Source organism: Lepidochelys kempii, chromosome 17 (genome assembly GCF_965140265.1).
Source record: "Lepidochelys kempii isolate rLepKem1 chromosome 17, rLepKem1.hap2, whole genome shotgun sequence".
NCBI lineage: Eukaryota > Metazoa > Chordata > Testudines > Cheloniidae > Lepidochelys > Lepidochelys kempii.
In genome coordinates, this window is record NC_133272.1 from 17,124,293 (window position 1) to 17,151,394 (window position 27,102).

A 27,102-nucleotide genomic window follows, 5' to 3' on the forward strand; every position below is an offset into this window, starting at 1 on the left:
GGGGGGTGGGAGAGAGAAGGGAGAAATTATGGCTGTCCATATCCCACTCTGGGATTTCCTCCCAAATCCTGAGAACAGAGTGCTGGATGCCAACCTCTATTCAAAGGAGGATTCTGCCACTATATTTTGGAGGGGATGATGGTATGTTCCTCCATCCTTTAAAACTAAGAGATTTTTGTGTGAAAAAAGTTTTTCATTCATGAAGATTTTCATCTCATGCTGCTTGGTTGTCATTTGATGTCTCATGCAACAACGAGGGAACAGGAGCTGACAAACTCCTTTGAGCAAATGAATTTTCATCCAACCATCCATAGTCAGAAATAGGGGCTGGGAAGGGGGAGAAGCACTATGATAGGCTGGCAGAATCATCTATGAGGTTGGTTAAAGTTAGTGGAATATGCAGTTATGATTGTGTGCTGCACCTTTAGGTGTAAAAATGTCTGCTCGAGGCAGAACTGTAAACGGATTTGAGACAGAGGCTCTTACAAAGAGAAAGCACACAGATTCTCAAGACAGTTATATTCTCTGCCATTTACCTCCGCATACCTGAATCATTTTTTTTTTTAAAGTCAAGTCCACATTTTGCTCTGTGTGCGTGAAAAATTCATCCGCTTTCCCCCTTAAGTGTCAGTGGGATTTTAGATTGCTGAAGAGGCAAAAGGAAAACCTTTTTGAACAAAAGCTATTTTTAGAAGAGAAAGCACTGTGAAAGCACCCTTTTTTGCAGTGAAGTGTTGATTACTGTAATTAACTTTACATGGATCCTATTATTTATGTTAATTCTGGTAATGGTGAATCTAGAGTCATTGGAGAGGGCTTGGGATTCCTTTCATAGCTGTTAACGGATTATTGCTAAAATAAGGTTTGCATTCAGTTCATCCTCACGTGGAGTTCCTGCAGCTACTGATCTCTCTTGTTATGTTTCTGCATTCCTCTTTACCGAGAAACGCTTCTGGATACATCTCCACAGGTATAAGAAAAGCAGCTAGTGATTTTGGGCACCCAACTTGCTGACTAAATTCTTTTTACCAGGAACTCTGTTTATTGTACAGTGCCAAGCACAATGTAATCTTTAAGTGTTCTGGGAGAGAAGAGAAATAGTATCATACATGGCAGATTCATTTAATTAAACACCAAGTTAGGACTTTGAGTTTGCGCCTAAATATACCTTTGGAAACCTGGGGCAGTCAAACCATGCCCAGCTAAAGGTGCACTGTAGTCTTTTAGCAAGTGCCCATACTAGGTTGAATAAACTTACCACACTTTCAGTACAAAGATGCAGTGCATGGAGGTTATAAGTCCCGGTCTGCAACGTCCCCTTTTCCATAGGTGGTCTGGCTGTTCATATTAAAAGGTGAGCTCCGCACCATGCGGCGGGTAGTCCCTAGGCTACACCTCAGAAGTAGAGACTGCAACCACAGATCAGGTTAGAGCCCCCTGTGCAGCACTTGGCCTGTGGGCTACATAGTGGCATGAGCCATTGCAAGCTGTTAATTAAATTCCTTCAACTAGACCATTCTGAGGACCACCCTGCAACCCACCCATGCAATCTTACAAAACCATTTGTCAAGGCTACACAGTATATCGACACTTACGTAGGTAGCAAGGATGCTCTGCTCAGCCAGCATGATAGACAGATAGAGACATGGGGCGGAGGAGAACATGCCCACAGCACAGATAAGAGGGTCGGCCTTAGTGTTTATCTTCTTATATCTTCTTGCAACTCCTGCCCCGGTGATGACACCAACAATTCCCGTCACGATGGTAATTGCTCCAAATATTTGGCTGGCAGTAAAGGAAAGGAATGGGATGAGTAGGGCAATAAAGGCACGTTAAGGGAGAAGAATCAGTCCAGGTGTCTGTCATTAGTTTGTGACCTCAGCTTCTCTTGTATGTTTCAGAGAGAAGTTTCAAGATTCTTTTCTCACCACCCTTTTTTTTTTTTTTTTTTTGGTGTTTATTGCACAAAGCAGAGAAGGATTTTAATGGAGAAATCAAATCTGGGCTCCATTTTACCCAAGTCCTCCAGGGCTAAATACATGCTTAGTAGGAAATCAATGTCGTGTCCACCAAAGCAGTGATGTGCCCTGCCACAGAGCAGGTGTTATCACCTGTGCCAGAGGAAGGGAGATTAACAATCCACTGGGTGCTCAGTCAGTAGGAGCTGCCTTAGATAGCCATAGAGTCAGAGGAGTTTCCTGCCATCTTGGCCATACCTATGAACTAAGCTACTTCCTCGCCCCCATTACAGATGGGGTAGCTTTGTACCAGTCTGCTCTCTTGGAAGAGATCCCATCACATGGGATCATACTGGTAGAACCCATCATAACCCTCAAATTAATCTGGCTCACATGGGACACTTCGCCCACTGCTGGATACAGCCCTTCTTTACATGACAGCTCAGGGCAGACTGAACAGTTATCCAGTTGGAACGACACAAAATATTTTCACAATGTAGAATTTCAAATGCCATTCAGTTTTGTTTCATGTGCCTGTGAAAGCTGAAGGGCTCCTCAGAGGAACAGACAGTTTGTCTTCTTGAAAGCAAGACTTATCTTGACTTCCAGTGGGACTTTTGTAAACCCTTTCCTCTATCCCAGATGAGATTCTGATGACAAAAATAAACTTCCCTGTGATAAATAAGATTTTGGTGTCCCTGATTGTTTAATCTATCACAGCCCTCTCGAATGAAGTGGAGACAGAAGTGTAGTGTTCAGAACACAAGAGGCTCTAAATATTTTAGCATTCTGGTAGCATGCTATGTGGCTTTAAGGGTATGTCTACTCTGCAATTAGACACACATGGCTAGCCCATGCCAGCTGACTTGGGCTCATGGGGCTGTTTAATTGTGGTGTAGATGTTCAGGCTCGGCTGGGGCCTGGGCTCTAGGACTCTGAGAGGTCAGAGGGTCCCAGGGCTTGGGCTACAGCCCTAGCCCATCTACACCACAATTAAACAGACCCTTAGCCTAGCCCAAGTCAGCTGGCATGGGCTAGCCATAGGTGTCTAATTGCAGAGTAGACATACCCTTAAAAAATGGTGCCCTTCCTTGGCTCTCCCTGGCTCTAGGGCAGGGAGATCTGCACTTATACATAGCAGGCTGTGATGCCAAACAAGGACCCTGTTCTTCTAAACTGCAGCACACTGACTCTTACCATTTCCCCCAGACGGTTAGGAGGAAATTAGTTACTCATTCTACACTAAAAAGGTGAAGCAATAACTGACAGCCAACTCTATCAGGCAGAATTCAAGTGTGCAATAGGCTTACCACTCTTCACTACTCTAGGCAACCATCACAGTTAAACAGTTCTTAGAAATGACATGGATAGAGCACCAATGGTCAGAAGATTTATTTTATACACATTTGCCCGGTACAGGCAAGTTTGAAGATCTAAGGTTACAATAGTGTTTCTGAGGGGCCCTGCAATTGTCTTTAGAGATCCCTTTTTATCCCAAAGGAGCTATGAGCTGTAGGCTAATACTGAAACACAGCCACTCGTAAGATAGAAAAGGAGCATTTAAGACAGAAGGAGTGGAAGAGACCTTTTGGCTAAGTGCAGAAACCCATTTCTGGAGATAATTTTTTTTTTTTAAGACTGTCATGGGATCTTTTAGTGTTTGAAAACCCCAGGTACTTGCCTGGATACCTCAAGCACCAAATTCAGAACCTTCTGGCCTGATTCCTTGAGGTTTCTTGCATCTCACAGCCACCAGGACGTGACTGATTTGCTTTACTTCATTCTACTGATTTGCTTTACTTCATTCGAAACCCCCTACAGGGATGAAGAGTATGGCAAATCACTCAATCCTTGAAATATCCTGAAAGGCTAGGAATAGCTTGGTTTGGGACGTCCATGACAGATCATAAGCCTGATGAGTCACACTTGCATGGAGTCTGGCAATCAGTACATAGAGGAGGAGAGGACGGGGAGATATTTTGATGCTTGTGTTGTGGAAGGCAGTAGCTGGCAAGGGTGGGAGTGCAGTATTGAGTACACTCCACTATCCCTAAGTACAGAAAGCCAAGGAGGATTGTCTTCCTCCACTCTGAAGGAGGAAGGGTTCTGAGAATGTCAAAGCCAATGAAATGCCAGATCGGAATTACATCATCAGCTGCTCTGTCCTGCTGCCTTGCTGGGACACAAAGTAACAAATCCCTCCCTTCCTCCCAACACCACACATCATTTTCTGAAGGTACCTGATATTTTATTTGCATTTCACGATCTGTAATGGAGAATTCCTCTCCAGAAGAGCTCTGCCTGCAGATAAATTATTGACTGGTGGAAATTACCTTATTTTTATAAAAAAGGTTATGGTACTGTGCCAGATGAATCAAGCCTGATTCACACTGGGAGTCACAGTAACTTTGCCACGTTGGCAGTTGATTCTAATACCAGAATAGTAGGAAAGGAATACGGATGGCCACACTTTTATAAAGATCTGGACAAACTAGAGAGTCCAGAGGACAGCGACAAAAATTATAAAAGGTTTCGAAAACATGACCTATGAAGGAAGGTTAAAAAAACTGGGCATATCTAGTCCTGAGAAAAGAAGACTGAGGAGGGAACCTGATAACAGTCTTCAAATATGTTAAGGAAAGAGGACAATGATCAGTTGTTCTCCATATCCACTGAAGGTAGGACTAAACTCCCTTAAACTCTGAATCTGAACCTCATGCTTGAACCCTTCTCCAATCAGCAACTTTTCATTACTTAGATGTTTAAATTACTTCTCCCCTCCAACCCACGTATTCTAATACTGATATCAATCTGATGCAACTGGAAAGCCCTTTAAGAGAATAAGTTTAACTGGGATGCTCCCCAAGAAGCCAAATTAAGGGCTTGTCTACACATGGAAATTGCACAGATTTAACTAATTCAGTGTAGCAAAATCAGTGAAAGTCCTTATGGGAACACCTGTATTGGCATATTTGTGTGTAAGCCTGGCTCTAAGACTTCTACTTCTTGCAAGGGCTGCTGCTTGTCTGGGACACCCATCAGGGGTTCAGTGGCATCCAAGTAGGGATGCTCTTCAGATCAAGGGCTGATACTTCTTTGTAAGGAGAGAGCCAATTCTGCAAAGCCAAACCAATTTAGTACTGTCTTCTAAGCGCTTTTTAAAGAAATTAGTATGTTGCCCTGGATTTCCCTTCACTACAAGTCAGCTCCATCTGGGAGAGATCAGAGCCTTTCACCAGTGGCCGATTTTAACCCTTTAGGGAGCCGGCACATTGTACACGAACAAAGTCAAGGAATTTGAGAAGCATTTCAGGAGCAAGCCAGAGTCTTCTCCTAATTAGGTGATCCATTCACTTGGGATGAGGAGCAGTCCCTTAGGGCACCCCAGTTCATTAGATTCTGTTGCAAGAAGTGTACATTAAGAGTAATTTAGTCAAGAGATTACATTGCTAATCGTAATATGCACAGTTTATCTCTTTCCTCGAATGATTTAAAGCAATTTATAGATGAATTATGCCCCATCATAAGGAGGGCATGCTGGCATTAGTTCCTGGCTCCATTACATACTACCTGTGTGACCTTGGACAAGTCAGTTATCTGACTCAGTTTGTCATCTATAAAATGGAGCAACACATCAACACTTATGCCTTCTCAATAAGCGTTCTCAGCCCCATCCCACCCTTTGTCTTTAGGAAGAGAAAGCACATGACTGCCGTTAGCATTTAGAAACATGGAGTGTTCATATATGCATTTCCTATACCCTGTCTGATCTTTTCAGAGTGAAGTGTGTCTCACCTGGTGGAAGAATCGCATGGCTCCTGAAGGCATGGAGGTACAAGGTCATGGAATAGCTGAGCCCTGGAAAGGAACACTGGTACCCATAATCCCAGGGCTCCAGTCACAAAGGCCATGGCTGTCACACCCAGTGAGGACCAGATGAAACTTCGGCTGTCACACCAAAAGAAATAAGTATTAGTGCTATGATCAATAGTTTGAAAGAATGGGACATGGGAAGGAAGGAGAAGTCCAGCCTGGATATCTAGTGTTCTAAGTAATCAATATGAATGGATTGCTTCAGAAAGCTGTTAACAACGTGAGTAATTTCCCTGTTGATTATGAAGATCTGATTACTGAAGAGATCAAATCTATATAAACTCAGACCAGCAAGCGTTAGGCATTAATTAGTTGTGTGAACTTTTGCTTTCACAGTGTTAAAGTCCATCTTTTTCTTGGAGATTCACACCAGTATTTACTGCAGGTAGGCTGTGAAAGAAAAATGACAGTGTTGGAAGGTGCGTGAAAATGTCATGACTTGCCAACAGTTTGAAAATACAGTGCACAGAGAGAGCCCTGAGTGCCTCAGGATGATTTGAAGTCTGTTTTGTTGCCAATATACACGAGCACAACAGTTTGGACAGTCCAATAGTTAAGGAAGGAGTTGAGAAGTTAAGTGTTACTGTATCTCAAAGTGTCATGAAAGTATAAATTATTTCTTAATCAGCCTACAGAGTTTTCAAGCAGAAGGGTAAGCAGTATAACAAGCTGCCTCTACTGGAAGCAATTAGAACTGTTAAACTGTTTCACAGACCCCCTAGGACGAACAGAAAGTCTACTTTAGACTAAAAGGTCAGTAGGGTAAGGATGACATCTTAGTGTAAGACGGTGGCTCTCAGACTACTGTACCCCTTTCAGGAGTCTGATTTGACTTGCGTACCCCAATTTTCACCTCACTTAAAAACTACTTGCTTACAAAATCAGACATAAAAATAAAAGTGTCACAGCACACAATACTACTGGAAAATTGCATACTTTCTCATTTTGTCTGTATGAAATTTTAGTTTGTACTGACTTCGCTAGTGCTTTTTATGTACGAGGCAAATATCTAGTTGAGTTGATGTATTCCCTGGAAGACCTCTGCGTACCCCCGGCAGAATGCGTACCCCTGGTTGAGAACCACTGATGTCAGATACATGTGCTATAGATGACATGTCGTAACCTCCCAGTGAGCCAGGATTAGCAACTTAGTACCTCACCTCCTCAAGACACATGGCTCTAGCATTTGAGTTAAAGAGATCTCCCTTGATTTGTAGTAGCAGGTCCCTTATTCTTTGTGGATCAGTCAGTAGAGGCAAATAGGTCACATACATACACAGCCAGTACATGACACTAGGGGGCCACAGATCTGTTACATCACTAATGTTTGAAGAATGACCTCCTGATGAGTAAAGCTTTGCATTGCATGCATTGGAACAACCAAGGACCTTTTGGCTCACCTAAGACAGCAGTTGCCTACAGACCACAAAAATCCTGATTTGGGTCTCAAGTGTGACTATTGTGCAGGGTGCCCATAAAGAAATGCCAGTCACCAAGTGGAGTACTGTGCTCTAGTGTCCAGCCACTACTAATGAACCATAATTCCATCCTCCCAGATGATGTAGTCACTCTATGGTGGTGAGATATGATCACGCCTGGTTCCCAGGAAAGCAGAAGAGGTAGTTTGTCCTTAAAATAAAGGGAGCAGATAGGAATGCATTTGAAGGCAGATTACAATGTTAGTCCGGCCTGGGAGAAAGAAACTTCATGCAGGTAAACAGTGCCACCTAGTGGATAAAAGAAAAGGAGTACTTGTGGCACCTTAGAGACTAACAAATTTATTTGAGCATAAGCTTTCGTGAGCTACAGCTCACTTCATCGGATGCATTCAGTGGAAAATACAGTGGGGAGATTTATATACATAGAGAACATGAAACAATGGGTGTTACCATACACACTGTAACGAGAGTGATCCTTTTTTCGACGTCTCCGACTCAAGGAATATTTCCAACTCACCTCTGAACAACATACTAACCCACACAGACCTTCCTACCAAGACTACAAAAAGAAGGATTCTGAGTGGACTCCTCCTTGGAATTCATTTGCAAATTGGATACTATTAATTTAGGCTTAAATAGAGACTTGGAGTGGCTAAGTCATTATGCAAGGTAGCCTGTTTCCTCTTGTTTTTTCCTACCCCCCCCCCCAGATGTTCTGGTTTAACTTGGATTTTAACTTGAAGAGTGGTCAGTTTGGATGAGCTATTACCAGCAGGAGAGTGAGTTTGTGTGTGTATGGGGGTGGGGGGGATGTGAGAACCTGGATTTATGCAGGAAATAGCCCAGCTTAATTGTCATGCACATTGTGTAAAGAGTTATCACTTTGGATGGGCTATCACCAGCAGGAGAGTGAATTTGTGTGGGGGGGTGGAGGGTGAGAAAACCTGGATTTGTGCTGGAAATCACTTTAGATAAGCTATTACCAGCAGGACAGTGGGGTGGGAATAGGTATTGTTTCATATTCTCTGTGTATATATAAAGCCTGCTGCAGTTTCCACGATATGCATCTGAAGAAGTGAGCTGTAGCTCACGAAAGCTTATGCTCTAATAAATTGGTTAGTCTCTAAGGTGCCACAAGTCCTCCTTTTCTTTTTGCGAATACAGACTAACACGGCTGTTACTCTGAAATAAACAACTCTGACATCATAATCAAAAAGGCTGACAAAGGAGGTGCTCTCGTCATCATCATTAATAGGTTGGAAAATGAACAAGAGGCTCCTATGCAGCTCTCCAACACCACTTTCTACAAGCTTCAGAGTAACAGCCGTGTTAGTCTGTATTCGCAAAAAGAAAAGGAGTACTTGTAGCACCTTAGAGACTAACCAATTTATTTGAGCATGAGCTTTCGTGAGCTACAGCTCACTTCTAGCTCACGAAAGCTCATGCTCAAATAAATTGGTTAGTCTCTAAGGTGCCACAAGTACTCCTTTTCTTTCTACAAGCTATTACCCTCTGATCCCAGTGAGGGTTACCAAAAGAAACTACACCATTTGCTCAAGAAACTCCCTGAAAAAGCACAAGAACAAATCCAAAGAGACACACCCCTTGAACCCCGACCTGGGGTATTCTATCTGCTACCCAAGATCCATAAACCTGGAAATCCTGGACGCCCCATCATCTCACGCATTGGCACCCTGACAGCAGGATTGTCTGGCTATGTAGACTCCCTCCTCAGGCCCTACCAGCACTCCCAGCTATCTTCGAGACACCACTGACTTCCTGAGGAAACTACAATCCATTGGTGATCTTCCTGAAAACACCATCCTGGCCACTATGGATGTAGAAGCCCTCTACACCAACATTCCACACAAAGATGGACTACAAGCCGTCAGGAACACTATCCCCGATAATGTCACGGCAAACCTGGTGGCTGAACTTTGTGACTTTGTCCTTACCCATAACTATTTCACATTTGGGGACAATGTATACCTTCAAATCAGTGGCACTGCTATGGGTACCTGCATGGCCCCACAGTATGCCAACATTTTTATGGCTGACTTAGAACAACGCTTCCTCAGCTCTCATCCCCTAATGCTCCTACTCTACTTGCGCTATATTGATGACATCTTCATCATCTGGAACCATGGAAAAGAAGCCCTTGAGGAATTCCACCATGATTTCAACAATTTCCATCCCACCATCAACCTCAGCCTGGACCAGTCCACACAAGAGATCCACTTCCTGGACACTACGGTGCTAATAAGCGATGGTCACAAAAACACCACCCTATACTGGAAACCTACTGACCGCTATTCCTACCTACATGCCTCCAGTTTTCATCCAGACCACACCACACGATCCATTGTCTACAGCTAAGCTCTAAGATACAACCGCATTTGCTTCAACCCCTCAGACAGAGACAAAACACCTACAAGATCTCTATCAAGCATTCTTACAACTGCAATACCCACCTGCTGAAGTGAAGAAACAGATTGACAGAGCCAGAAGAGTACCCAGAAGTTACCTACTACAGGACAGGCCCAACAAAGAAAATAACAGAACACCACTAGCCGTCACCTTCAGCCCCCAACTAAAACCCCTCCAATGCATTATTAAGGATCTACAACCTATCCTGAAGGATGACCCATCACTCTCACAGATCTTGGGAGACAGGCCAGTCCTTGCTTACAGACAGCCCCCACAACCTGAAGCAAATACTCACCAGCAACCACACACCACACAACAGAACCACTAACCCAGGAACCTATCCTTGCAACAAAGCCCGTTGCCAACTGTGTCCACATATCTATTCAGGGAACACCATCATAGGGCCTAATCACATCAGCCAAACTATCAGAGGCTCGTTCACCTGCACATCCACCAATGTGATATATGCCATCATGTGCCAGCAATGCCCCTCTGCCATGTACATTGGTCAAACTGGACAGTCTCTACGTAAAAGAATAAATGGACACAAATCAGACGTCAAGAATTATAACATTAAAAAACCAGTTGGAGAACACTTCAATCTCTCTGGTTTCGATTACAAACCTAAAAGTGGCAATTCTTCAACAAAAAAACTTCAGAAACAGACTCCAACGAGAGACTGCTGAATTGGAATTAATTTGCAAACTGGATACAATTAACTTAGGCTTGAATAAAGACTGGGAGTGGATGGGTCATTACACAAAATAAAACTATTTCTCCATATTTATTCCCCCCACCCCCCCCACTGTTCCTCAGAAGTTCTTGTCAACTGCTGGAAATGGCCCACCTTGATTATCACTACAAAAATTCACCCCCCCACCCCGCTCGCCTGCTGGTAATAGCTCACCTTAAGTGATCACTCTCATTACAGTGTGTATGGTAACACCCATTGTTTCATGTTCTCTATGTATATAAATCTCCCCACTGTATTTTCCACTGAATGCATCCGATGAAGTGAGCTGTAGCTCACGAAAGCTTATGCTCAAATAAATTTGCTAGTCTCTAAGGTGCCACAAGTCCTCCTTTTCTTTTTGCAAATACAGACTAACACGGCTGCTAGTCTGAAACCTAGTGGATAAAGAAAATCAGCTTTTCCAGCCTTTTGCCAAAGCTGACGTAGTTAGCTGGTCATACATCAGAGGATGCACAATTACTTCACAAATCTAAGTCCTGATCTTGTAGGATCTAGCCCCCTGATATCATAAGGCACTGCAGCAGACTATTCAATACATGCAAGACTGCCTGAGAAGTACTGATACAACATTCCTTAGGAGACACCCACAAATTCAGCATCATGAAAAGGAAATGATCACACAATGGTATTAACACTAACACCTAGGCACAAAGTTCAACAGCACATTGGTCCCAAGTAATGGCACCACTGAGAGATATGGATTTTCCTGTTCTTATTTCCCCCCTGCTGCCAGCCATGTCTTCCTCTAGGCACTTTTCAGAGCTGAGGAACTGATACTCCATGGCAACAGATCCTGAGCCCAGCGTTCCCCTAAAGGAGCAAGGTTGGGAGAGGCAAACATTTACTACCAAGTGTAGCCCTGCTCAAGTCACAACTGGTCACAAACATATGTCCAGCAGTAAGCAGTAAGCACAGAGCAGGCAGGCCCCTGTTCTGGAAGCTCTTAGGGGAAGGGAGAGCCTTTTACTCTGATTGCAGAAGGCATTATAGATTCACAGGGCTGAATAATTATTAGCAATAGTGCGCTGCTCCTGCTGCTGCAGAACACTAGGAATGAGACAGATTCCGTTAGAAAGCCCCACAGGGCATTCAGTCATTTGAATTGCTGCTTGTCTTCATTTGTTATTTGTATTAGTGTAGTGCCCAGGAACATCAGTCTTGGACCAGGACCCCTCTGTGCTAGGCAATATGCCGAAAGAACAAAAGACAGTCCCTGCTCCAGAGAGCTTATCGTCAAAGTATAAAGACAAGACAAACAGGGAGACATGAGGCAGCAGTGAGACAGTAGTAGTGTAGAATTATCTGGCCTGTTCCTAATTGGCAGGTGTTCAATTGGCTCTCAGACCTGTTATAAAGACACCTCGTTTTCCTGTATCTCCTGTCATCTGAGACCTCCAAGCACCCTATAGACCATAAAGTCTAGGGCCCGCAAGGCTACTTTGAACTGGGATCAACTGGTTGTAGCACAGCTCTTTCTGCCCTCTAATGTGCTCCATTTGCTTGGATCTGAAGGAGCATTTGGGTTGTTCATCCTCATACCATGACTCAAGATGTTGCAACCTAATTGCCAAAATACCCAACACTTGGGACTGCCCCTTGTTTGTTGGGGTGAACTCTCAGCCCCGTCAGCTGTACACCTAGGAATAGGATTATGTTTGGTCTACCACAAGCAGGTGAGGAGTTCCTCTACACTGGATTTATATTTCATTTGAGTCCAACTAATCACAGCAATAGATAGCCTCATGGGAGACCACAAACATTTGTACATGCTAGGGATGGGCCAGAGTTGTGAAGTTATACCCCTGAACTGAATCCCAACATAGAGCCCCAGGAAGGTTAAGTTTGGAGGCAGGTTTGGATCAGGATTCAAACTGAATGACAGTATCAGCTAGACTGAACCAGTGCTAGAGTTCAGGCCCATTTCTAAATTGGATAGGCAATTCCAACAGAGTCTCTCCAGTAATAAGTGAGCCAGACATCCCTGTTCCCTCTGTCCCAAAGACTAGCTGCTTTGCAACTTGCAGTGACCAGTGCAGATCAGTTCTTAGTCTCACAGGTAGTAAGTTTATCAGTAATTAAGGAAGGGGGATTCATTACAGACATCTCTGTGATCTTACATGCCCAACAGCATATGGATGTAGAGGACCTGCATGTAGAATATGGCAGCTTTCTGAATTTGGAATTGCTCTATTGGTTTAATAGCCTTTTGAGGCGGGGTGTAGCCTTTGCAGCCATAACCACCTACTTCTTGCTGAGGGACTTGACATCTTCACACCAGGTCGTGCTGGCAGTACTCTCGGCACCAGACTTCTTATCTGCTCCCTGAGTTGTGTTAGAGATGCTCTGGCCTCTATGTCCCTCAGGGGCATCCTGGGTTGGATCAGGGACCAGTAGAATCAGAAGAGCCACTGCTATAATACCCATACAAGGAGTTATCTGTAGAGACAAAACTGGAGTAAGGTCATGGTCACTTTTCCTCTAATACTGAAGACCAGTTAATAGCAAAAGAAAGTCGTGACATTGCTCCTAAAGATTTACATTTAGGGAAGCTGCAGACAAGCCTAGACCCAGTTGCATGCATCTCCTAGACATAATTAGCTTTTCTCTCAGAAGAGAAATCCTTTTGGTGATGTTGGTGAAAAGACGTAGTATGTTCCCCAACCCTTATGCATTCTCCTATGCAAAGGCACTGTTCCCTTCCCCATGATCCTGGAGAAAAATGTAAGGGGAGGGAATCCCCACGATTCAATGTTGGGATCTCGAGCGGGAGGGTCACCAGATATGGGAGCCATAGCATCCCTTCTGCACCTAGAAAAGCATTCACATCCACATGCACACTTCTAATCCTGCAAGTACCTCAGCAAGGGGGTTATTCAGGACATTTTGAGCAGCATAATATAGAAGAATTGAGCTTGGGAATACAAGTCAAGTATTCCAGAGTTCTAGTCCCAGCTGTCACTCATTTTCTGTGTAGCCCTAAGACAAACCCCATGTCCTCTTTGCCCCACTGATACTAGCTGACATACTTTGCAGGTGAGTTAGGAAGATTTATCAAGTGCTTTGAAGATGTGAAATGTCCTATAAGGGCAGAGCATTCATTACAGCAATATGACTAACACAAGACTGGACTAGGGGTTATTTCCAGCAGTATTTTAAAAAAACTGGTTCCTCTTGTAACAATTTCTCTGCAGAATGACATGATTATATACCAAAGTGATGACCACTTTAGTTTTTAGGTGCCTCTGTTTGAAAAGGCCTCTAGGCCCACCACCAGCTACCCATCAGTCCACTGTAGCTCTTCCAAATGGGTCTGTAATTAAGGGGTGCCTATGAAGCGAAGGAGGATCCAATGTTCCACCTAAAAATTGACTGGACGGCAGCTCTGCAGTTCACCCATCCTTGCGTTTAGCACAGTTACAGTCATGAAACCTTAAAACGCCACTCACCCTCCAGAAAGAGTTGCATTAAATAGTGAATTCACGTAAGAAAGGGGGGCTTTAATGGAAGGTCATAGGACTGCAACTCTCTTCTCTGTTGGTAACTATGTTCCCCTCCATTCATTCTTATATTTTGTTTCTTTAAAACCCTTCTAACATTCTTGTTGAGACACAGTGACATGAGATTGAAATCCTAATGATACAGACCCCAATAGGCTATATGGATCCCAGTCAAAACCAGGATTTTACAAAGAGTGGATCAGTACTGAGCAGTGAGAGGAAGGACTCACCCTGAATGCCCAATGCCAGTGGCCAGCAGCCTGTGTTACACTAGATGCCAGAACATAACCAAGACCACTGTAAAAGACAAAATGGGATGCCAAGACTACATTAGTTTCCATTGGTGCAGTGAGACCCCAAGGCCCTGCAGGGGTAGGATTTGTATAGAGAGGAGCATAGAGGAATATTTTTGCAGGCATTTCCTACCAGTGAGGCCTATTCAATTGTAGCTCCCAGAGAAACTAGTTGGGTTTAGGCATTGTAACCTGCTCAGAGCAGGTTTGAAATGGTGGTAATATCCAAGCCACATTTACATTAATATTTATGTAAGTATGCCGATGCTGAAAAACAGGTACTGATTTTTCACAGTACAGACACACTCTGCGTGTCCCTACTGTTGAACCACAGGTGGTCAGGTTACCTTTCCCCCAGAGGACAGATTTGGAGGACAATGGGAGATTGGCCCTTACCCAGCAGCCCCACACAAAATGTTAAGATTGGGGTGCAGTTACTCAATCCTGTTGGGACTATCCTAGAAAAGGGTTTCCCAGGCCCACGAAGGCACAGAAGCAATGTGATGATGCCTCTGGCTTGCCCACATATGAAGGTAATGGTAAATGGGGAGGAGGAGAGGTAGGGGCAAGGCGAAGAAGCAAGGTAGGGGAGAGTATTATCCAGGTTATCAGATAGAACAGGGGTGGGCAAACTACAGCCCGCCAACAGTTTTAAGCTGGTCTGTGAACTCCCACTGTGGAGCAGGGTCTGGGGCTTGCCCCGCTCCGGTGCTCCAGTGGGGTGCAGGATCGGGGGCCGCACCACGCAGCTCCCAGAAGCTGCGGTATGGCCCCGCTCTGGCTCCTACATGCTCCAATGGCCCCCTCCGGTGCTCCAATGGGAGCTGCAGGGGCGGTGCCTGCGGACGGGGCAGCGTGCAGAGCCACCTGGTAGTTTCTGCGTAGGAGCTGGAGAAGGGACATGCTGCTGCTTCTAGGAGCCACTTGAGGTAAGTGCCGCTTGGAGCCTGCATCTCTAAGCCTCTCCCCACACCTCTGCCCCAGCCCTGATCCCCCTCCCGCCCTCTGAACCCCTCGATCCCAACATGGAGCACCCTCCTGCACCCCAAACCTCTCATCCCCAGCCCCACCCCAGAGCCCGCACCCCCAGTTAGAGCCTGTACTCCTTCCCACACCCCAACCCCCTGCCCAAGCCCGGAGCCCTCTCATGCACCCTAACTCCTCATTTCTGGCCCCCATCCCCAGCCAGAGCCCTCACCCCCTCCCACACCCCAACCCCAATTTTGTGAGCATTCATGGCCCACCATACAATTTCTATTCCCCGATGTGACCCTCGGGCCAAAAAGCTTGCCCACCCCTGAGATAAAAGGTGTGTTTCCCCTGGGAATAAACATTTATTCTGTTTCAGAGTAACAGCCGTGTTAGTCTGTATTCGCAAAAAGAAAAGGAGTACTTGTGGCACCTTAGAGACTAACCAATTTATTTGAGCACAAGCTTTCGTGAGCTACAGCTCACTTCATCGGATGCATACTGTGGAAAGTGTAGAAGATCTTTGATGCACACAAAGCATGAAAAAATACCTCCCCCCACCCCACTCTCCTGCTGGCAATAGCTTATCTAAAGTGATCACTCTCCTGATCACTTTAGATAAGCTATTGCCAGCAGGAGAGTGGGGTGTGGGGAGGTATTTTTTCATGCTTTGTGTGCATCAAAGATCTTCTACACTTTCCACAGTATGCATCCGATGAAGTGAGCTGTAGCTCACGAAAGCTTATGCTCAAATAAATTGGTTAGTCTCTAAGGTGCCACAAGTACTCCTTTTCATTTATTCTGTGTAATTAGACCCAAGCATCCAAATCCAGGCAGCCCACACACTGGTTCACTGCAAGACCTTGTTTGGGTAAACCGTATGAATTAAGCTCTGCAGTGGTTCCTTCCTTTAGCTTTAACTGGGAGACTGAGCTCTAGTCCTGACTGTCACTAACACACGGTAGGACTCTGGACAGCTTATCTGTAAGACCATTATTTCCCCACTCTCAGAGGAGGTTTTGTATTAAGAAAGCAAACCACATTTTTAATACCTTATTCTTTGTATATTTAGAGCTGTTTCAAAAGTGCAAGTTTTTCATGGGAATTTTTTTTTAAACCATCCTCCTTGACAATATTTTTAAGGAAAAACCAAAAAGCTAAAGAGCTTTGGGTATTCCAAAAAAATTCTGCTTTTCAGTTTGCTTTTGTTTTGTTAAAAAAATTCAATTTTTCCCCCAAAATCAAAGTTTTCCACAAGAAAAAAGATTGGTCTAAAAGCCATTCTTAGTTGAAAAAGTAAACATGAAAAAATCCAACCAGCTCTATTTAAGAGTGCCAAACAGGTAACAGACCCTGCCCTAAAAAGCTTAGTCTAAGGCACAAACCAACATGACTTAGTCAAGTTATGGCATATGTGTTCTAGTTCTTTCCAGAAAGTGCTTCAAGAAGCGCCAGTTACTGGTGAGCAGACAAACCTTCCAACTGGGATGAAGATATAGAAGACAGACAACATACAGGTCCTTTGGTCCCTCTCAAACAGGTCCGCAATGATGGTAGGCGCTATGGTGGAGTAACTGGCTGTGCCGATGCCAACAAATCCTCGTGAAAGGAAGAATATCCAGGAGTACTGGGGACAGAAGAGGCATTAAGATCCAAAAAGCACACATTAAAAGGAAGCTACCTCTTAAGGAAGCATGTTTCTCATGGGATGGGAGTTTAAGGTCTGGTCTACTCTAACTAAGGGGGTAATGTAAGTTGACTTAAGTTACGTTAGTTAAATTATGTAACTTAAGTTAACATAACTTAGATTGACTTACAGCAGTGTCTAAACTGCACTATGTTGACAGGAGATGTTCTCCCACCGACACAGCTACCGTCTCTTGGGGAGGTAGAGTATTGAAGTTGACAGGAGAGCGCTCTCACATTAACTTATCTCATCTTCACCAGAGCCACTAAATGGATGCCCGCTGCATCAATCTAGCCAGTAGTGAAGACAAGCCCTTAGTGCAGACAAGGTCTTAGCTGCCTCTGCCAGGGTCATTACAGTTACCAGTGTTTACAACAGGGAGAACACTTTGAGTCCCCTATGGTTACTACGGTAGCCTCACTAAACTGGAGGATCTAAGAAGGGCAGCTGAAGTGACTGGGCCAAATCCTGTAGTGCTTGGCATTTATTCATTCATGACTCCCATTGACTTCAGAGTGCTGTCTCCTCCCACACCTGCAGCCCCTCACACCACAAAGCTGTACTTTTCAAGCTTCCTTCTGCAGCAGCATGTGGTGAATTCTTGGGGTGTCACCAGGGGGCATTGCAAGGCATGGTCAGTAGTTCCACAGATTCACCAGCCAATCCCCTACACTCCAATGCACATGCTCAGCAAGAGAGAAAGGACAAAGCTAAGAATACTACAGCAGCAGCTGTAGAATAGCTTCACGGTGCTCTATAGCCTGGAAGGGACAGGATATCATTCCCTGTAGAGCTTTTCTGCACAAAGCCCATTTACTCATGTTTCAAGGAGTAAGCTCCAGGGTGCTGCCTGAAAGCTTTTACAAACTATAACGTGATCAGAACAAAAGTTCCATGAGTCACTGAAAGACTCAGGCAGCTGATTTCTCTAAGTACCATTCCAAATAAGTAAGTGACATACCGATTCAGTGATGAATGAGCTGCCTAACGTCACACCTGACCAGAGGAAGATACCAACACTGAGGATGACTTTCCTGTTGTACCGGTCACCAAGGTATCCAAAGAAGGGTGCAGACAGCGAAAAAAAGAAGATGAAGACTGCAATGCAAAGCAACAGCAGTGACAATGCTGGTCATATTATTCTTATGGCTCCCCTTGCTCCCCAGAGAGGGATACCGTGTGCTACTGATAGTAATCCATTAGTCTTTAAGGTGCCACTGGACTCCTTGTTGTTTTTGTGGATACAGACTAACACAGCTACCCCTCTGATACTTGACATGTGCTACTTATTAGGCTGAATGCCCAATTTTGAGGTTGCAGAAGTGCAATTTGTGAGTAGAGAGCTCTGAGCCAACCCTCCAGATCCAAACAATTCCCATTTGTATATCCCTGGCTCTTCTCTAGTTACAAGATGTTTGGATTTATTCATTCTGTCTTAGGCAGTGGCTTTTCTAGCTATCAAAGTTTACAGATGGAGATGACAGAACCCATGAACATGTTTAAAGCAATAAACTGGATGAAATGTGTTACTAAGTTACTCTTTTATATACATAGCTGAAAGACACTTCCCCCAAGTACCTCAATAGACCATGGGAGACACCAAAAATTCAGCTTAAGGTTGTGCCTCCAGACTCTGCAGCTACAGTTCAGACACTGTCAACCCAGCTTACTAGGTCATGTCACCATCCAGAATGGATTGGTTATTCTCAAAGCATGCTCTAAAAGGGAGTACACCCTTAAATACTATTGAATTCAGTTAAAGAGTTCTAATTCTGGAACTGATCATTTTACAGAGTCTGAAAGATACCCAACAGTTAAAAGTAAAACAAAGGGATTACACACAATGACCAGTTTATGTGGAACTTTCATTCATGCCAATTGCTTTATGGAAAAAAGAGCTCTTTAATTGGTGAGCCTGCTCTATTTATATCCTGGAGTCAATGGATTTGACGAGGTCAGAATTTTACCTGTTGTGTTCAGGGCAGGAAGCAAATATATTTCCCAATGGTGACCTCAAGGAGAATTTTTATATTCAGATTTTTATTGCCCAAGTTGGAATTTAGGTGAGAAACCAAGTTTAACCCCCCTGAATTCTTATGATTTAAGTGCCATAAGAACTTTACTGACCATAGGGTGACCAGATAGCAAATGTGAAAAATCGGAACGAGGGTGGGAGGTAATAGGTGCGTATATAAGAAAAAGTCCCAAATACTGGGTCTGTCCCTATAAAACAGGGACATCTGGTCACCCTAAGTGGTGACCACAAACAGGAAAGGACTTTCTTTACTCCTGGAAGGCTGCAGGCTTGATCAGACTTTAGCCAGTGACTTTCAGTCTTGTATTTGTGACCAAACTGACTAAACATTTTAAAGTTCAAAGCCGAAATCAACAGGACAGTGGGGAACTGCAAAAAATAAGGAGCAGGGAAGAACTAAACTTCATTTTAGAGACAGGAAACATGGATGTGGAGCAGGCGAAGCTGCTCCCAGTAGTGTGACATCTCTTTACCTGTCTGCAGTAAGCCTGCACTGCCATCACTGATGTTAAAGTACTTCTTTATATCTACCAGCACCCCTGCAACAAAGAAAAAATTCATAATTATGCAGCTATAGCAGAGTGTATCATTCCTCAGTAGTTGCCATTTTACTCATTTGCTAACCTGAAGACTCACTTCAAGTCAAGGGTTTGCACAGAGGTGGTGAGTTTGGCTCATTAATTTTCATGGGGGCTGTAATCTTTAAACTGAAGTGTAATCTTTAAACCTTCCATAGCATCTTGTATACATTAATAAACTAGTTATTGTGAAGTTTCCATCACTTTCTTCAGGCCATTCATAGTCATCCTACTGTGGAGATCTTGCAAGACTCAACTCAGCCAGGATTTCCATCTAATTTCTACAGAGCCATGTGTGTGCATAGTGATGTATAAACAGTTTACAATTCAAGGTTTAGACCAGTGGTTCCCAAACTTGGTTCGCTTCCTGCAGCTCCCATTGGCCGGGAACGGCGAACCGCAGCCACTGGGAGCTGCGAGAGGCCGTACCTGCGGATGCTCAGGAAAACAAAGTGTCTCATGGCCCGCCAGGGGCTTATCCTGAACAAGCCACAAACCAAGTTTGGGAACCACTGGTTTATACGGACCCAATGGGAAATAAAATAGAATAGATGGCAGTTTAATTTAGTGCACTTTTAGCAATAAGCTAGAGATCCTGAAATGTTTAGGATAAGCAAAAGTTATTTCTAAAATTCTGTTAAGGATGAGTTTTAACATTTCCAGTGTGCAGAGGTGCTCTGATTTCTGTCTCTCTCCAAAGAGTATAAATGGTTATAATAGTCCTTATTACGAGTTGAAAGCTAAAAGAAATAAACGCTAGTGATTAGTATAATAGTTCTCTAAAAATGGTTTCCACCATTTGGAAAGACTGTTATCCTGACAAACGCTTGATGTTTTGTACCCACTTTGCTGGGGCAAACTGAGGCACATGTAGGAGAGCAATTTTGTGACAAAGGATTTTTGTAATCCCCATGACACTGACAAACACTACAAGCTTGCAAAGATAAAGAATTATTTGATATTTCTGCATCTGGTTTATATAAAGGTGTGAAGAGCTGGTTGATGTACTTCCTCTTAATTAATTGAGACAGTGGCAAAATTTGAACTTCCAGCTTATTAAAAATTATTGAAAGAAATGTTAGTTTCTTTCAAAACTGTTTGACTTTACATCAGGGAAAAACACTGGGATTCGACATAATATGGATGCATTAATGCAGTTGTGATAAAACATGGCATTTACACATTATCATGACCATCATTATTTTTAGGCTGCATTTGTAGCTAGCACACACTTATCTTTTAATCACACACCAGCCCTTTCCTGAGATAAAATTTAAAATAGATAGCAGAGGCTTAAACAACAAAGATACAGGGATGTATTTGTATTCCTTTAGTCTGACTATAATAAAGGATATTTTATCAATTTCTTACTTCTTGTATTACTCGGTTTAGTTTATTTTTCTGTTTTTGAAAAAGGAATTTAAAGAATTTTAATGAAGAGACATGGTGCCACTCTCTAATCTCCAATAGTGTGATAGACAAGCAACTGTTGAATGTGGCCTTCTTTGATGACTGATTAAAGTGACTTTGAAATGAGACTAGCAGTAACACTGAGATTCCATATTTGATTCTTAATTTCTTCTGATTATATTCTTCACATGCAAGCAACAGATTATTTTTTGTAGTCTACTACTCTTGCAATCTCCCTCAGTGACTGGAGAGTCTATTTTCCTTCACCAGTCAGTTTCTGCAATCATGTGTACATATCATGTGTACAATCCCTGTGCCTTCATTATAGAAAACACAGGTGTAATTGAAGGCAGAACTTTGCCTCCAAACCCTTTGCTTTTAGAGATTGTGTAGACCTTCAGACTTTGATTTTCATGTCCCAGGATAAATTTGCAGGGCTTAGAATGAGAAAAAAACAAACCAAACAAACATTGATGTACAACACATGAAACTCCAGTGACATTTTTAGTCACTTTTCAGAGCAGAACCACACTTAAAATCTGAAGTTATTTCAATGATTGAGACAGACTTTTAATAGTCAAGATTTTACCACACTAGAAATCAATCAAACTAAACCCTTTTATCCATGCCTCTAGGGTAGAACTGCGTAGCTATTTATCAACGCACAGCACCACGGATCAACAGGAAACGCAGAAACTAAGGTATCAAAGTAAAACTGCAACTGGAATTGCAAGTAGAATTCTCCACACATGCAAATTGAGCATTCCAACTCAGGCTAAAAAATTTTCAGTTTGAATGCTACCTAAAATTATCCACCTAAATAATTCTCTAGCTGTCACATACCAAGCCACACAAGTCAATAGGAGCCAAAGATGATAGGCACCTCTGAAATTCAAGCCAGTTATTTAGGTGTATAACTTTTAGTGGGAACCAAGTTGGAAAGTATTGACCTTAACCCCCAGCAATGGGATTACAAACAAGAGGGGCAAAGTTCAAATGACCGTAATTATCAACACTTGAAGAAACATTTGACAGATTCTATTCTATCCTTTCCCTTCATATAATTAGATGCACACAGACAAAAGGTCTCTTATGGCTGAGGGTCAGAGCAAAGCAGATTGTATATTGAAGAGAAGTGTTAAGAACAGAAAACCACAACTTCTCCATAGCCTTCAGTACCCTTGCAAGTTGATGCACACACCTCCCCTACTTTTCTGTTCAAACTTATTAAAAGCCAGACACTTTGGGTATACCTACACAGACTCGGGCTAGCAGGACTCACAATAGTACTCTAAAAATAGCTCTGTCAACAGCATGGGAAGTTGTGGCTCAGGCTGAAGCTCAGGCTCTGAAGCACACCTGCCCTTCCCTAGGCTTCAGGGCCTGAGCTCCAGCCTGAGCCGCAACTTCCCATGCTGTTGACAGAGCTATTTTTACAGCATCAGTGCAAACCCTGGTAGCCAAAGTGTGCCAAACCACACTGGGAGGCTCGCTGTCATGGGCTGTGTAGACATACCTTTTACTTAAGGGTTCTGACATCCAAAGGGACAGAAGGGTTAAAAAGGAAGGTGGCTGATGCAAGAATTCTGCACTACAGCTTGACTTCAAGCTGATGTACAGGATATTGCTAGACTGCATAAGTAGCCATTTTAACTGGCAAACAAAAGGAGATATACAACTCTGAGAATTGAAACATATTTCAGTTAACACCATCCTCCTAAGTCAGCATGAGCTTATTCAGAGAACTATATGTGATTCTGAAGGGCAATGAAATGGAGAATGGGTCTCCCCTAGCCTCAACTCCTCCCAAAGTTATGTGAAACTCCTAACTGCAGAGATCACATAGTTTCCACTGGGGCAGAAGATAAAGCCAGCCTTTCCCTGACAAAATTTTGGCCAAAAGAGTAGGTTTTTTGCTCCTTTAATCCCCTCCATAAGACAAGAGAGTCAGGGATGATCTCATCATTAGTCCTTTTTCACGCAAGGCTCACTAGTTCCAATGGGAGCACTGTCTAAAGCAAGCAGAGGGCAGTAATCCCCCACTCACTTCCCCAGGCAGATGGGAGAAAAGCCTACAGGAGGTAGATGTTGTGAGCTGCCTGTCTACAGCCCCAGAAAAGCATCTTTGTCAAAGCTCTGCAAAGTCATTACTTAGAACCAGATCAGTTGCCCTTTATACCTGGGTTCCATTTATAAATGGTTTAAGGGTTAATAAATGATTAACACATGTTATAGACATGAATAGTTGGAGGTTGCTTAAAAGTTTATGGACATTTAACAATTATTAAAATCTATAAATGGCACTTTGACAGGAAGTGTGACCAACAGACCAAAGCAAACAAGTGTTAAACAGTCTGTGTTTCTGAATAATTTACTTTTATTTTCACAGATAAACAGCTTAAAGCCAGAGGTTTCCCCGTTAACTGTGGAGTGAACAGAGTTGCTGAGAACTGTAGTTTGTTCTTTCTAAGAAAGAGGAGGAAGAGTCTTACCTGATACAATAAACCAATCCATGTAGTTGAGTAAGTTGATATAGCACAGCACACCAACTGCTAGGTAAGATCTCTTTGCTGAAACATTTCCTGGTGTCTGTAAGAACTGAGAAGTACTTGTAGTTGGTGCAGTAGCCCCATAACTCTGTGAGCCAGGGGGCTGCTGGGACTGAAGGCCTGTGAACTCATTCATTCCACTGGACTCCTCTGGCACAGAGTTCTGCATGATCCACAGTGCATAAAGGCAAGTTTCAAAGTCTTTCCTAAGTGCATTAAGTGAAGTCTCAATTTTGCAATCAAGTTATGAGGAACTTCACGCAGTGTAGTCATTTCCTGAAATGACGATCCTCCCACAAGTCTAGCCACTTGCACTGAAAATTAAGGTTCCCATGATAGAGCTTCTGCAGGAAAAGGAGATCCAGCCCTGTGGGCTTTGCTGAGAAATTTAAGTTGCAAAACATATTCTACCTTGCACTCAAGGCAAGATTGGACAAGGTAAATACAAGATAACCCGTTGTGCATGAAGAAAAAGTACTACACAATTCTGTGAAGGTCTCAAAGAGTGAATGGAGAAGATCTTAATAATAACCTTTCCCAGGTGCCAGGACTCAGGGAGACTCTTTAGAACCAAAGATGGCCTCTTTGGCAGAGGGAAAAAAGGAGGAGAGACAAGATGATCCAGTGACTAGGGTACTAGCCTAGGACTTGGGAAACCTGGCTACAAGTCTTTGCTCTACTACGGACTTCCCGTGTGAGCTTAGTCTCTGCCTCAGTTCCCATCTGTAACAAGGGGATAATAGCACTGCCTTGCTCACAGGGGTGTTGCAAGGATCAATACATTAAAAGATCTTGATGCTCTGATACTGTGGTGATGCAGGTCACATATCTCAGATATTACTACCGGACTCCACATGAATCAGGATTAAGGGAAAGTGGATAATTATTTGATCTACCAATGGAATCTCAGAATGTTTTACTGTAGGGATTTTTGCTGACAGAAACTGAACACTTTAGCATATTTGGGGGGGAATAAGGAAGGAACTTCCTTCTCTCTCCTTGCATTTTGCCAAAAATCATGGACGAATTTCATTTCAAAATTTGAATACTGAAAAGGGCTCTGAGAGGATTAGGCAGGCATTATCACCACCATGGGTTTCCTCCTCTAATCAGGCAGTGGACCATTGTCTTTCCAAGCTTATTTTTAGGCTTAGTTTTGAGCCTCACAAATACAACACTAAAGAGAGATTTGAAAATTACAGTGCAGCAGCACCTGCAATATTGTGATTTCCTGTGAAGCTTCTGGTCACAGATACTTGAGTATTGCAGGACACAAGAGTCAGTGACCTGCTCACTAAACGAAATCCAAGTTGTGAATTGTTTGTGATGTAGTTAAGTGAAGTTTTAGGATAAACAGGGGGGAAAAGCTCAAGGACTCTTATTTTCCTTACACAGGAGACACAAAGACTTTATCATACAGAGGCCAACTATACTTGATGATACAGTGGTACTGGAATTACTGTTTGAGTATTCTAATGGAATGTCAATTGCTAGACCATATTCATGGTGAAGTGCTTGCAACGACTCGCTGAAGTGCTTGTTTTAGAAGTTAGCATTTGCCTTCTGAAGTTATTTTAGCAAATCTCTAGAAACTACTGCAGAGAAACATTCTGTGAACACAGACTGGTCAAATCTAAGTGTTAGAGAAAAAATGCTAACCCGTCACACATGTCTTGTGAGTCACTCTTGCACATTACCAACTTCAGGTGGTAGCATCTTTAAACTCCCTTAATAGACTGCAGCATGAGTAAGGTGTGACTTAGCAGTGTAGTGTCTGGCCCGATGTGCAACAGTGAGGCAGACACTTAACCTCTATTCCAGGAGGAATAGCTAATGACATCATTGGTGAGCTGTGCGTAGAGATAGAGCAATAGGGTCACATTTTTAAGCGTTCAGTATCTCCCACTTGGGGCCAGATTTCTTTTGACAATCAGCACCTAGCATGCTGAATTCCTTTGACACTCTGGCCCCAATTGCAAGTGGACAAAAACTGCAATATTATGGTCTTGCTTTCTTGAAGATCTGGCTCTCTGTGAACCAGAGGGTTTGATTCTGCCCCTGGTGAAATGTAAGCAAGATTTTAGTTTTGCAAAAACTAAAGGAAGAACATTTTAATTACAAACTAAACATCTTTTCAATAGATATACTCTAAAAACTCATTTGTTCATAGTTCTTCCAAAACCTAATTCATAACATTTCTCCAGTACTGTCTCTCTGTACCAATTGCATATGACAATTAGAATAGCTTAATTTTGCCACAAGTATTCTGCTTCACATGTCACCCAACGCGGTTCGGAGGATATTTAGTCCAGTAACTAAAGGATTAACTATATTTTAGTGCATACAAGTGGTCACATTCCTTTTGGCTACAAATACCTGAATAAAGGGTGAGAGAACCTTGTTGCAATTAAAGTAAGCTACCATTGTTGGTAATTAGGCTGGAGATAGCAATTCTTAAACTGAGCTTGCATATCTAAGTATTCCTAAACTAGACAGACTGCTGTTTTGATTTCAGTAATTAATCTTTCAACACAGTTAAGTTTTAAGGAAATTGAAGGGGGTGCTCTGATTTCAATCCTGAATACGTGTGAATGAACACCAATATACTTTTAGTTTGTTTGTTTTCCTAGGAAATAGCTATTTGGCATAATTAGTGTAGTTTAAGTCAACAGGATAGTGGGCCACCAGATGTCACTGAAGTACGAAAAAGCAGCATAAGATATGGAATGCCTTGTCCAATGTTCCTGTTGTATTTCATATCACGTTCACGCTTCAGTCACACAATGGGCTGCTGTGGGCCAGCTTCACTACTAATAAGTAATACACTTTTTAAAGAGTGTAACACTCAGAAACATTGACTGTTAATCTGCCCTAGCATTATTCAACTAAACTCAGACACTGAATATTACGGCCAGTGAAACAGTATCTCTGGGAGTGTTAGAAGTTTGGATGCAGCCATGGTTATGTTTTCAATAGCTAAGTTTCTCCTTTAAAGTAACACTTTAGTAATTTAGGTTTCAGTAGGTTTTGTTTTTTAAGGCAGCTTATGTTTCGGCCTAATATTACAAGTTAGTTTAAGGGTTTTCAAAAGTGTTAGTAAAAATATTGTTCTAGGGTGTTGGAAAGTCAAAAAGCACCATTGTTCTAGTGCTTAACCAGAAAGTGAGGCTGATTGTAAACAGGAAGTGAAACAGACCAGTTGAGTTTCACTGTTTAAGCTAAGCAAAACAAAGAATATATGCAGTTAACCAAAATTTAAAAATGAAAATTCCTTCATAGTTTTAGCTATCCATTGTTTTTATTTTAAGCATCCCTTCAAAACAAGGGCAAGATGGATCTATTGCTCTATTAATTGTATAGAGACACTGCCCCACCCTACCCAATTCATTACCTAATCGAGTCGTCTGTGCTTCAGGAGCAGGCATTAATGGAAGGCTACTCAGGACCCACCTCCACTTCTGATAGTCTAAATCCCCTCTTCCTCCCACACTCACACAACTTCAGGTTCTGTTGGCTCCAGGGTTTGTCCCGCATTGTCACAAGATTCTGAACATCAGCTACTGCACTTGTTGTCAAGTACCTCGTGTAAGAGATATATAGAACAGATATGCCTTGAAGGACCAATAACTACTA

At 42.9% G+C, this 27,102-nt stretch overlaps 1 protein-coding gene across 1 annotated transcript in view; it reads right to left on the reverse strand.

Annotated features, from left to right (window-relative positions):
- The window catches only part of LOC140899674 (protein spinster homolog 3-like), a 46,100-nt gene extending 22,429 nt beyond the window's left edge, over positions 1-23,671 (reverse strand). Inside the window, exons 1-8 of the mRNA XM_073315550.1 lie at positions 23,413-23,671; positions 19,406-19,471; positions 17,859-17,995; positions 16,686-16,837; positions 14,179-14,245; positions 12,697-12,887; positions 5,754-5,906; positions 1,596-1,785 (exon numbers count right to left, since the gene is read on the reverse strand). Coding sequence (XP_073171651.1) covers positions 1,596-1,785; positions 5,754-5,906; positions 12,697-12,887; positions 14,179-14,245; positions 16,686-16,837; positions 17,859-17,995; positions 19,406-19,471; positions 23,413-23,638 — 1,182 coding nt within the window. The 5' untranslated portion in view covers positions 23,639-23,671. The remainder of the gene's footprint in view (positions 1-1,595; positions 1,786-5,753; positions 5,907-12,696; positions 12,888-14,178; positions 14,246-16,685; positions 16,838-17,858; positions 17,996-19,405; positions 19,472-23,412) is intronic.
- Positions 23,672-27,102: the final 3,431 nt, after the last annotated feature.